This window comes from Trematomus bernacchii, unplaced genomic scaffold (assembly GCF_902827165.1).
Source record: "Trematomus bernacchii unplaced genomic scaffold, fTreBer1.1, whole genome shotgun sequence".
NCBI lineage: Eukaryota > Metazoa > Chordata > Actinopteri > Perciformes > Nototheniidae > Trematomus > Trematomus bernacchii.
In genome coordinates, this window is record NW_022987621.1 from 462,233 (window position 1) to 475,786 (window position 13,554).

A 13,554-nucleotide genomic window follows, 5' to 3' on the forward strand; every position below is an offset into this window, starting at 1 on the left:
AGCTCCTCGACCTGATGGCCGGCACGCCGACCTCAACCACCCAGAAGCTTCTCTATGGCTATCTCACCCTCCATTGGAGCCTCCTGTATGGCCACTGTAACGGGCGTGTACGCAAACATGAAAAACAGTGAGGTCTTAGAGGCAGCCATAGAGGGGAACTGCTGAGGGCTACATCATCCATGTGCAGGATCACAAGACGGCCAAGACATATGGCGAAGCACAGCTGGGGCGCTTACAGTAGGAGGAGTTTAGCTGGGTCATGCGGTGGATGGGGATTAAAGAGGCATTGCCTGGGTCCCTCAGAAAAATGAATTCATCTTCTTTCAGCAAGGGGGAATCTGGTGCTCTCCAAGGAACCTGAACGCTCACTTGAAGAGGGCATGGGCTGATGCTGGGCTAGAAACAGCCGTCACCTTCACAATCCTGCGCACTGCCCTGGCTGACAATATCAAGCATCACCAAGATCCAGAAAGCCGGTCGATTCTCGCCAGGTTTATGTGTCACGACGTAACCACGGCGGACCGGTTCTACGCGAATGCGCCAGGTATAAAGGAGGCTTGAGAATCCGCTCCATGTTCAGGGCGTCATCAGATGCGGCAGCAGCTGCATCATCATCAGAAGGATGTCTCACCGCTGTCAGATGGGAACCTAACGAAAGGGCTGCTATACAGTACTGCTCTATCATCTTCACCTGATGGGTCATTGGAGCGGCAGCAGCAGCGGAAGCGGAAGCGGGAGGGAAAGAGGCCAATGAAGTCGGGACCGGGGCTGGTTGACACTCCTGATGATGGGGCAGGGGCCGTGGACTCAACCTGTTTGCCCTGGTGCACCGTAAGAATTAGACGCCTAATTTGGTCCCCTGAATCCCGCTAAACATTGTGAATGTATACCGTGTATATAATTATTATTATAATCCTGTGTATACATTTTGTAAATAGTACAATATCTCCAGGGCGCATAACTGCACTTTACAAGCCAGGAAAGGTGCCAGAATCCTGGGCATACATTTTGTTAATAGTGCAACACCTCCAGGTCGCATTACTGCACTTTAAAACGTAGGTTAAGAAATTTAGTAGTACTGTTATAGCAGCAGTAGTACGTGTAAATAGTTTATGTTTTAGGCTCTGTGTACTGTGGTTTTTTGTTAAATAAAATAAAAATAAAAAAAAAACAATAACCTTGGGAGCACCGGGGAGGCACCTCTTGGTGCTGAACCCTGTGATGAGCGCTCAAGTGTTGGCGGAGGAGGTGTAAGCCAGAGGAGGGTGAACAAAAGTTAAAGTGTTTGAACCTCCAGCCCAGAAGGGGGGGTGATGCCGTGAAGAAGGCCGAATATGGATGCTGATGGGCGGACACAGAAGCACCATAAAACCACCCCCTTGTAAGACCACCAGGGGCACGAGAATACCCTCCACAGAAGGGGGGGTGATGCCGTGAAGAAGGCCGAATATGGATGCTGATGGGCGGACCAGAAGCACCAATAAACCACCCCCTTGTAAGACCACCAGGGGCACGAGAATACCCTCCAGCCCAGAAGGGGGGGTGATGCCGTGAAGAAGGCCGAATATGGATGCTGATGGGCGGACACAGAAGCACCATAAAACCACCCCCTTGTAAGGTCACCAGGGGCACGAGAATACCCTCCACAGAAGGGGGGTGATGCCGTGAAGAAGGCCGAATATGGATGCTGATGCGGACACATAAGCACCATAAAACCACCCCCTTGTAAGGTCACCAGGGGCACGAGGTTCTGGTGGGTGTGAATACCTGTGTTTAGTCCGTGGGGGAGTGCTTAACTGTGGGGGCCCGGGGACTCAGGGTGTGCAAGGTTATGGAGGTCCCACTGTTAGGGGCCCATGCTGGAGGTAATAGCCGTCCTTGGGGCTCTGTGAGCGGGCAAAAAGAGGTGATTTCCCCCTGGTCTCTGCTGGAGGTGCAGAGTCCCACTGTTAGGGGCCCATGCTGGAGGTAGTTAGTCCGTCCTTCGGGGCTCTGTGAGCGGGCAAGAGGTGATTTTCCCGGTCTCTGCCCTGGAGGTGTGAAATAAACAGAGTCCCCTGTTGGGACTGGTGCTGGAGGTCTCTAGTCCGTCCTTCGGTGCTCGTGACGGGCAGAGAGGTGATTTTCCCCTGGTCTCTGCTGGAGGTACAGAGTCCCACTGTTATGGGGACATGCTGGAGGTAATTAGTCCGTCCTTGGGGCTCTGTGAGCGGGCAGAGAGAGGTGATTTTCCCCTGGTCTCTGCTGGAGCTGTGAAAGAAACAGAGTCCCACTGTTATGGGGACATGCTGGAGGTAATTAGTCCGTCCTTGGGGCTCTGTGAGGGGGCAGAGAGAGGTGATTTCCCCCTGGTCTCTGCTGGAGGTGCAGAGTCCCACTGTTAGGGGCCCATGCTGGAGGTAATTAGTCCGTCCTTGGGGATCTGTGAGCGGGCAGAGAGAGGTGATTTTCCCCTGGTCTCTGCTGGAGCTGTGAAAGAAACAGAGTCCCACTGTTATGGGGACATGCTGGAGGTAATTAGTCCGTCCTTGGGGCTCTGTGAGGGGGCAGAGAGAGGTGATTTCCCCCTGGTCTCTGCTGGAGGTGCAGAGCCCACTGTTAGGGGCCCATGCTGGAGGTAATTAGTCCGTCCTTGGGGCTCTGTGAGCGGGCAGAGAGAGGTGATTTTCCCCTGGTCTCTGCTGGAGCTGTGAAAGAAACAGAGTCCCACTGTTATGGGGACATGCTGGAGGTAATTAGTCCGTCCTTGGGGCTCTGTGGGGGCAGAGAGAGGTGATTTCCCCCTGGTCTCTGCTGGAGGTGCAGAGTCCCACTGTTAGGGGCCCATGCTGGAGGTAATTAGTCCGTCCTTGGGGCTCTGTGAGCGGGCAGAGAGAGGTGATTTTCCCCTGGTCTCTGCTGGAGCTGTGAAAGAAACAGAGTCCCACTGTTATGGGGACATGCTGGAGGTAATTAGTCCGTCCTTGGGGCTCTGTGAGGGGGCAGAGAGAGGTGATTTCCCCCTGGTCTCTGCTGGAGGTGCAGAGTCCCACTGTTAGGGGCCCATGCTGGAGGTAATTAGTCCGTCCTTCGGGGCTCTGTGAGCGGGCAATGAGAGGTGATTTTCCCGGTCTCCGCCCTGGAGGTGTGAAATAAACAGAGTCCCACTGTTAGGGACTGGTGCTGAGGTCTCTAGTCCGTCCTTCGGGGCTCTGTGAGCGGGCAGAGAGAGGTGATTTCCCCCTGGTCTCTCCTGGAGGTGTGAAATAAACAGAGTGCTACATTTTGTAAATAGTGCAATATCTCCAGGGCGCATAACTGCACTTTACAAGCCAGAAATAATGTTTAAATGGTCGGGGAAGTATTTTTAAATGTCTGGAAGAGAGTTTTAGACAGTCATTTTGCACGAAATCATTTAACATAGACGCTCTCCTGAAAATGCACAGAATATGTGCTTTTTCAGGAGACCGTCAATGTTAAATGATTTCGTGCAAAATGACTGGCTAAAACCCCGGAATAAGTGTTTGAAAGGCGGGGAAAAGTTGTTTAAAATAGTCTGATACCTCCAGGGCGCATCACCAAAATGTACAAGCCAGGGAAGATGCCTGAATCCCGGATACTTTAGGTCTGTCACTTAGGGTGACCGCACCACTCCGACGCTCCCGAGAGCGGACGTCCATTGTTTGTAAGGCACCTAAGAGGGATAAGGTGTTCAATGATTATGCACTGAAGTTCGGATTTCCTCGGAGAATCCACCACGATCAGGGAGGTGAATTTGAAAATCAATTATTTGCACAGCTGAAGAAAAACTGTGGAGTGATGGGCTCAAGAACCACGCCCTACCACCCGCAAGGGAATGGTCAAGTTGAAAGGTTCAACAGAACGCTGCTGCAAATGCTAAAGACGCTTCCTGAAAGGCAGAAGTCAAATTGGAAAGAGTCACTGCCTAAGCTCATTTATGCATACAACAGCACTCGCTGTGATGTTACAGGCTTCTCCCCATTCTATCTCCTGTTTGGGAGGTCACCAAGACTGCCTGTTGACTTATTGTTTGGCTTGACCCCTGAGACAGGAAATGCAGACCACCAAGAGTATATGAGAAAATGGAAACAACAGATGCAAGAGGCATATGAGATCACAGCAGAAAATGCAAAGAAATGTGCTGAGAGGAGCAAGAGAACTTACGACAGCAAAGTAAGGAGTTCTGTTCTACACGAGGGTGATCGTGTCCTCGTCAGGAATCTGACACCCAGAGGGGGAACAGGTAAACTTCGGAGCCACTGGGAAGATTGTATCCACAGAGTCATCCGTCAGGTTGGGAAAGACATGCCCATCTATGAAGTTCTGCCGGAGCAAGGGAACAGTAGAGGAAGCCGGATACTACACCGTAATCTCCTGTTGCCATGTGACCATCTGCCCTTAGAGATACAGCTACAACCTGCAAAGTCAAAAAGAGAAATTAGAACTAGGACAAGTAGGGACAAAGAACAACCACATCAGGACGACGATGGAAGTGACAGCGATGATGACTGTGAATATTATCACATGCCCAGGGTCCAACCTCTGCCTGTAATGCAGCCTCAGGTAAATACCCACAGAGAGGATCCCGAAGTGGAAATTACAGAAACCTCCCAGGATGTAGAACATCGGCAACAAGGCATACCCCAGCTACAAGAGGCTCAGGGCGGAGGTGATGTTCTGAATGAGGAGGACATGTCAGGCAAAGGGGCTCAAGAGGAGATTGCTTTGGGAGAGAGAACACCGGCACCACTTTCACCTGTTCAAAATGAAGATAACAATGACACTGACATTGGATTTCAGCGACCTGTGAGAGACAGACGACCTACGACATTCTTCACATACGATCAGCTAGGTAATCCAGTTTGTTGCAGTGCTAACATCGTATACTGGTACCCGCCACTGCCCTATGCTACAGTGCCAGCCATAGGTACATGGATGACGCAGTTTAACTACCAGCCTGTTGTTACTGGGTACTGAAAGATATGCCTATACACAGACACACACACACCAGACATACTCATGGACTTTTGAAGAGGCTGAGTGATCACATATACACTTCAGACACCGATGGACTGAGGAAGGAAAGCTTGGTAGACACAACCATGTACACCACACACAATGATGAACTTTTGAAGAAGTAGAGTGCTCACACACACAACATACATTCATGGACTGTAAAAAAAAAACGGAGAGTTTATGGACATATGTTTGTCATACAATGATGGACTTTCTACTAAGCCAAGGGCTTAAATGTGTAAATTGAGTGTGTACACTTTTGCCAAACTGAGCAGTGAGCGTGGTATGTGTTTAATAAATGTTTATAGGTGTTGCTGACATGTAGGCCTAATATTGTGGGTTATAATGTCGGGACGACATCTGTTTTGAAGGGGAGTGTGTAATAGATATGACAAGTCATGGTTGATGACCTTCCGGGTCTGTCCAGCAGAGGGCGCTTGTTGTTTGCCACTGGTGCATAATACATTAGACTTGAAGCAAACGAACAACGTCTCTGTTTCCTTGTCTGATATTTTCCCCATATTAGGTGAGTTCATCCGTGATAAATGTTATATATGTAGACTGACTGTGTGTAATATTAATGTGAAAAGCACACTGTTGGTGTGATAGTTGTTGGAGGGTATTCTTGGAGGGTTTTTCTGGGTTCTGTAATTGTTGTAGCTGTGAATGCTAGCTTTTCTGGCGCCATTAGCTATGCTAGCGCCGCTAGCTATGATAGTGCAGTTTAGCTCCAAGAAGGGGATTTTGTGTGTTAATTTGGATATGTATGTTTGTAGTGTGCATTTAAAAAGGGACATTTTGTGTGTTAAATTGGATGTATGTTTGCAGTACATGCATTGTTAGTGTTTGTTTTATGTCAAGAATCTATGTTTTGTATTATACAGTGTGCTATGTGTACCATGTGACTGGTGCATAATACATTAGACTTGAAGCAAACGAACAACGTCTCTGTTTCCTTGTCTGATATTTTCCCCATATTAGGGGCTTAACACCTTCAGTAATAACTCAGATGTTAAAGGGATGAAGCTTTTCCTCCCAAATCAGATATGCTTTGTTTTTCAACAAATGTATCAATTTCCTGCATAATATAAGTTTCTCACAATGGTTTTTGTAAGCTGCACACAGGTGATACTGAGTCTTCTCGATTCATAGATTATAAACTATACCATGCTTAAATAGACTCCTAAGTTATTATTTCATATGTAACATATGTAAGAAAAGGGAGGGAAGAGTCAATTATATTGAGTAATTGATTTTATATTGGGTCATTTATTTCTCAAACCTATGTTTTATGGAAGAGACAATGTATTTCTGATAAACTAAGATGTTATCAAAAGGTAAATGGTGAATTAATATACATTTAGAATCATTGAGAAGGGGTTATATCCACAGGGACTAGCTCACCTTTAACTTACAATAACATTTCTCTGCTATGGACTGATGAGTATATGATTCTTGGATGTTAAATGACTAACACAAACCTTCAATTTATGCATGTGCATGTGTCAGGAAGGCTCCCAAATAATTCTGAGGGGCCTATCCTATTTTAGTAATTAAATGATAATGTGCTAATCCATTACTTTGAGTTTTATTCACTCAGAAAAACATCCCTATCAAGTGTTATAATTGGCTCTCCCAATAACTAGGACAGCTCTCAAGGCCAAGGGTCAGCAGAGAGCACCCCCAGCCACGTGCAAGGAAGCACGAGGTCGTTCGAGATGGGATGCTTCTCTTCACCTTTCTGATAAGATGGGATGCTCCTCTTCACCTGTCTGATAAGATGGGATGCTTCTCTTCACCTTTCTGCTAAGAGGGGGTTCTACATCCTACCATAATATTCCTGTAATTGTTCAACTCAAAATTCCTGGGTAACTGGACTGACCACTGTAACTATTGGAATTTGACTATTAACACATGTAAAAGGATGACTCGGAATCAGCTGGTGAAAGTAACATTTGTTTATTAGAAAAGGGGAGCTGGGAGTGGAGGTTGGTTATGGCAGCAGTGGGAAACAGTTGTTCCAGGGTGGAGAGGCCTGGCTGGTCTTGGGAGTTTGGAAGGCCTTGGATTCCTCCTGGGAGAGACACAAAAATGAGTGTGAGGCAAAAGCAGGCAAAGTTGTCAAAGAATATGCTGGCAAAAAGCTAGAGCGGCACGCAACAAACCGTTCACGGCAACAATCCGGCAGGGAATGAGTGCAGGCTGCAGGCTTTCATAGTGTGGCTGATGAGCAGGTTGCAGGTGTGGTTGATTGGAGATTGCTCCCAGCCGTGTAGAGCAGACCAGCAGGGCGGGGGGGGGGGGGGGGGGGGAGAGAGAGACACACAGTAGAAACAAACACATACAAACACTAACAGGGGTTTAAGGGACGGGCAGTGATAGTCGGTCCGTTCTATTTCGTATATGGCTTCGCCCTCTAAGGCTATCGCTATTGGGTAATCCCCCTGCGCACCCGCGCAGCACTGAAAACACTTGTAGTCCACGCCCGCCCGCAAGGTGGGCCCCACCCTCGGGCTCCCTTCCGGTATAAATAGGAAGGAGGCCCGACAATCTGCTCCCTCTTTTTCTTCAGCACCCCGTTACTGAAGCACTGAGACATAATATATCCGAGAACCATGAGCAACAATTGTGTCAGAGATTGTCCCTCATGTGGATCCGGCTATATCATGAGCTATGATCAGCACACGGAATGCGAATCCTGCCTGGGGCCAGAGCACACGTACGCGGCTCTCAGCCAGCAGGTCGCATGCCAGCACTGTGCCCGTCTCCCCTCGGCCGACAGGAAGCGTAGAGCGGACGCTCTCGCTGCTGCGACCGAGGAGGACGATTCGTGCCCCTGGAGCCGACTCGTGCCCCTGGAGCCGAGTGCCGGGCAGGAGTCGGACGACTCCTACCCCATCTCCCTCCACGGTTCACCGTATGGTTCTCCCCTCCCTCCTCTCCCCCGGACGGGGGAGACAGAGTCGGAGCAGGGTGTCGACTTGGCCGAGCACGCGGTCCCCTTCTCCGTCACCACGGCGCTGCCGGCGATAGGTGGCATCCTGCTGAAACTGCCGGGGATCATTTGCAAGGCGGCCGCCTGCAGAGGTCTCCCCGTTCCCCTAGCTCAGGAGAGGAGTGCTCCGGACGACATGGCCGGAGTTTTTTCGCGGGTGCAGACGGTCAGGAGTGACCCGATCTGGCCACGCTTTCCCGCCATCAGGAGGTACCAGGAGGGGGCGGCGGCGAACCCGAGGACTCTGAAGGCCCCGGTGGCCACATTTGTTCCCCTCACCAAGGTGGAGGGTTTTACAGATGTGGGATTCCCAGCCACCCCTTCGCTGGAGCCGGGCCTGACGGCGTTTTTTGGGGTGAGGCAGGCCAACATGATCGCCGGACGGCGCCCTACGTTGGCCTCCCCCAGGGACCAGTATGTTGCCCGCCAGGCCGACCGGGTGCACCAGTGTGCCTTTCAGGCGGCGGCGGCGGCAAACAACATCGCGCTGCTGTCCAACTCGGTGGTGACGCTGGTGGAGCGGTCCACCACCTTGGCCGCTGACGAAGCGGAGGAGATCGCCAAGGCTGCCAGCACGGCGCTCACACTGTGTGCGTCTGTTGCTGTCTCCCAGGCTAGAATCGCCGCGTGGGTGACGCAAATCCAGCGCCACCTCTGGCTGCAGCAGGCGTCCGTTACAGAAACGGCCAGAAAAGTGCTGCTGGATGCTCCAATCAGCCCGGACGGGCTGTTCGGACCCCAGTTCCACGCCATGGTGGAATCCATGAAGGCGGCTGCGGAACAGGCGGACGACATCCGCCAGCACGTCAGCTGGCTCCAGCCTGCTGGGCGGCACCAACGGCCGCAGCAGCCGGAGCGTCCAACCCGGCCACAGCGGCAGGCGGAGAGGTACCAACCGCAACCGCGGCGTCAGCGCCCGTTGGCGGCGGCAGGGGCTCCGCCCCGCGTCTCCGCTCCCCCGCCACCCCAGAGACGGAGGGGTCTCTCGGCGGTGAGCCAACGGGGAGGGAGGCACTCCCGCTCTGTATCCGCTCCACGTGAGCCTCCAAGAAAACAGAGCCGCCTTTGACGTGTTGGGGGGGATAGTGAGAGAAATAAAATGGGTTCATTTTCCAACTTTTTGTCTGAGTCATCAGTATCATCAAGTGTTTCTCACATATCCTCCACTCTGTGTAAACCAGCTGTCTATAACCTATCGGTTAGTAGCCAGCAGGGTTCGTTGCGAAAACCTGCACTTTTTAATCTATCGGTTAATAAACTGCAGAGTTCGCTAACTAAACCAGCTGCCACCAATCTGTTGATTAGTAGGCAGCAGGGCTCGCTGCAGAAGCCTGCTGGTTTTAACCTATTGGTTAATAAACCGCAGAGCTCGCGGCATTCCTCTGTCCGAGATACGTCTCCTACACACGGTCATAATAAACCCATGAGCGCCGTTATAACGCCTCATGTGGTCAACACTGCATACATCTCCATTCATCCCCTGAGTGTGTACACGCCTCATGATGAGAGCCAGAGTGAAACGCAGCGTGTGGAGGCTCCCTCACAGCCCTTTCGCTTCAGGCCCACCTTGGGTTGCCTCACAGGCAGCGGCGGCAAGGGCTCTGACGTGGCTCGTCGCCAAGACGACCACAACACATCTCGACCATGTGCGCCCGCTCTCAGAGAATTTCTCAGAGTGGCAGCGCGTGTGTCTGATGGACAGATGGATGAGCAGGCTGATCAGCAGAGGGTACACCCTGCAGTTCGCCTCCCCCCCCCCACAGTTCAATGGGATACAGGAAACACTCCTGTCATCCCAAGAACAGTGTCTTGCGCTCCAGGCAGAGCTGCGGGAACTCCTGTTGAAAGAGGCTATTTCCAGGGTTCCTCAAGGGGAAGAAAATCAGGGGTATTACTCCCGCTATTTTCTTGTCCCGAATAAGACAGGGGGGATGAGACCCATCCTCGATCTGTCAGTTTTCAACAAGGTCATAATGAAAAGGCCTTTTCACATGCTGACGATCAGACAGGTGCTGGAGTGTGTTCACCAGGGGGACTGGTTCACATCGATAGACCTGAAGGATGCTTACTTCCACGTAGCCATCATCCCAAAACACAGGAAATACCTGCGTTTCTCATTCCAGGGAATACCGTACCAGTACAACCGTCTGCCGTTCGGTTATTCCCTGGCTCCTCGCACTTTTTCGAAGTGTGTAGAGACGGCGCTGCAGCCACTTCACAGAGGAGGGATGAGAGTGCTGTTTTACCTGGACGACTTGCTATTGCTAGCTCGATCCAGAGAGGAAGTTGCTTTACAGACGGTACAGCTCGTATCACATCTGTCAAAGCTGGGTTTCATCATAAACTGGAAGAAGAGCTGCCCTCTTCCCTCCCAGAGTATTATTTACCTGGGTGTGGAATTGAACTCAGCCCACATGAGAGCGCGACTCTCACAGCAGAGAGTGGAGGCACTGACAGCTCTTCTCCGACGCGTCACACCTCGCAGCGTGGTGACAGCCCTCTCCGTGATGCAGCTGCTTGGCATGATGGCAGCTGGTCACGTGGTGATTCCCCTGGGTCTCCTTCACATGAGGAGACTCCAGAGGTGGTTTATTCGCCTGCGCATCGACCCCGTGCGACAGAAGAGGCGCATGGTGGCCATCCCTCCTTCCGTGGGTTCAGACTTAACCTATTGGAAAAGTCCCCACGTCCTGTCAGCGGGTGTGCCCCTGGGCAGAGTTACGTCACACATCTCGGTGTTCACAGACGCATCTCTCTCAGGGTGGGGAGGAACGTGTATGTCACAGGCAGTGGGGGGACAGTGGCCGGCTCATATGTCCCTCCACATAAACGTGCTGGAATTGCTCTCCGTACGGAGAGTAATCCAGTATTTTGCCCCGTTGCTGCGGAATCAGCATGTGTTGATTCGCACAGACAACAAAGCCGCGGCAGCCTACATCAATCGCCAGGGCGGAGTACGCTCAGCGCAGCTTTTGAACACAGCCAGGCCGCTGTTGATCTGGGCGCGCGCACACTTGCTCTCCATCAGAGCAATGTATGTTCCCGGCGAACTGAACAGAGGGGCAGACCTCATGTCCAGAAGAGGTCCTCGCCAGGGGGACTGGAGCCTCCATCCCGAGCTGGTCTCCCAGGTATGGAGCTGGTTCGGGAGAGCAGAGGTGGATCTGTTTGCCGCACGCGGGAACGCGCAATGCGCCCTCTAGTTCTCCCTGAAAGCGCAGGACCACCCCCCCCTGGGGGTGGACGCGTTCGCACATCGACCATGGCCCAGGGGACTGTTGTACGCCTTCCCACCAGTCCCGCTGATTCCTCGGTTCCTGGACCGAGTGCAGGAGGAGCGACTGTCAGTGATCCTAATTGCCCCGGAGCGCACGGGCGCTTCCTGGTTTCCATGCCTACAGCGTACGCTGTCAGGCAGACCGTGGGAAATTCCGTGGCGCGGGGACGCTCTCTCGCAGGTGGAGGGAGCGATCAACAGTCACCCGGTGATAGGCCAGCACTTATGGGCATGGCCCCTGAACGGGAACACTTAGAGGGGCTGGGCCTCTCTCAAGATGTTGTCCGGACCATTCAGGGAGCCAGGGCCGCGTCTACCAGAGCGTCCTACACAGCCAAGTGGACAGCGTTCCAGCGTTGGTGTGTAGAGAAAAGCCTGGACCCCATTACGTGCCCCCTGCCTCACGTGCTGTCATTCCTCCAGCTGTTGTTGGACAGGAATTTGGCTTTCAACACAATCAAGGTGTATGCTGCTGCCATATCATCTTGTCATGTGGGTTTCGGGTTCGGGGCGGTGTTTAGTCACCCCCTGATGAAACGTTTTCTGCGAGGAGTACGGAGACTCAGACCTGTGTCACGCGCACTAGCGCCTCAGTGGGATTTGGCTTTGGTGTTACGCGCACTAAGCAAAGCCCCATTTGAACCTTTAGATCAGGTTCCCCTTAAGATGTTATCAGCCAAAGTAGTACTACTTTTGGCTCTAACATCAGCAAAGAGGGTGAGTGATTTGTCTGCTCTCTCTGTGGCTCCGTCATGCCTCCGGATCCAAGGAGATGGCAGTTCAGCTGTTTTACGCCCTAACCCAGCTTTTATGCCAAAGGTCATCACAAGCTCTTTTAGGTCAAGGGTGATCACCCTGGATGGCTTCTTTCCCCCTCCTCACAGGTCGGAGGAAGAAACCACGTCTCATCTCCTCTGTCCTGTGCGCGCGCTGTCCTGCTACGTAGCACGCACAGCTGCCTTGCGCCGTTCTCAGCGCCTGTTTGTGCACTACAGAGAGCGCTCGATCGGGCAGCCTCTGTCTGCACAGCAGCTGTCACACTGGCTGTGTGAGGCTGTGTCACAGGCATATGTCTCCTCTGGGATGGATCCTCCGGAGAACATTAATGCGCACTCCACCAGAGGAATTTCCTCCTCCACGGCTTTGCACGGAGGAATGTCAGTGGAAGACATTTACACAGCTGCTTCTTGGTCTTCTCCCTGTTCATTTATTCAATTTTATTTGAGGGATGTCTCCCATTCCTCTCTGACACACCCTGTGCTGAGTGTCCTGTCAGAGTGAGTGACGTCAGGGATCCAGCTGTGCGCCTCTCTCCTGCCTCGGCACACGGAGAATGGCCTGTTTTTCCCTCTTATGAGAGGGACGTCCCCCTTTTTCCCCCTGACACATTTCGTACGGAATGTCTTGTCAGAGTGAGTGATGTTGGGGACCCAGCTGTGCGCTCTTCTGCCTGTCTGCACGCAGAGAGCTGCTATTCCCCTCCTTCTGTCACTGGGCAAAGTGTGACTTTCGTCTCTACTTTCTCACAGCGGACGGGTATGTATTATTCCCAGCCTTCGTCCTCTCATGGTAAATATTCATGTTATGATATATTTCAGGGACTGATGCGCCATTCGCATGGCGCAATAGGCATGGGTTATTATCTGAGCAGGTGTGTTTGTGCTTCTTGTACCGGGGCGACCCAGTGGGGCGCAGACTACATCTTGCTTCGCCCTTAACCCAATAGCGATAGCCTTAGAGGGCGAAGCCATATACGAAATAGAACTGAAGTTACCTACTGTAACTCCAGCTTCTATGAGTATTGGCGTAGCCCTCTAAGTTCTGGGCCCCACTGGCTCCACGAATAGCTGAAGAAAAGGTTTTTGTGTGGGAGCAGATTGTCGGGCCTCCTTCCTATTTATACCGGAAGGGAGCCCGAGGGTGGGGCCCACCTTGCGGGCGGGCGTGGACTACAAGTGATGCGCAGGGGGATTACCCAATAGCGATAGCCTTAGAGGGCTACGCCAATACTCATAGAAGCTGGAGTTACAGTAGGTAACTTCAGTTCTTCTATATGTCTGTCTTTGGTTTTCTAAGTGTTATTCGATCCATATGACAATAGAGATATGTGCATAAACAACAAAAACACTTGGGGTATAATGTTCGAACAATGTTATCACCAAACATTTTAAGAATGTTTTTAGAGAACGTTATCCTACCTTTCAGAAGTACATTCTAGGAACTAAAATAAAACTTCTCGATGAAACCATTCCTAGAACAATGAATG

The 13,554-nt window shown here is 51.7% G+C and overlaps 1 protein-coding gene across 1 annotated transcript; it reads left to right on the forward strand.

The window, feature by feature from the left end:
* Positions 1-11,273: 11,273 nt before the first annotated feature.
* Positions 11,274-12,530, forward strand: LOC117484312 (the record flags this gene model as incomplete). The annotated part of the gene is made up of 1 exon (XM_034132788.1): positions 11,274-12,530. A coding segment is annotated over exon 1 (1,257 nt), but the record flags the coding sequence as incomplete, so codon positions are not given.
* Positions 12,531-13,554: the final 1,024 nt, after the last annotated feature.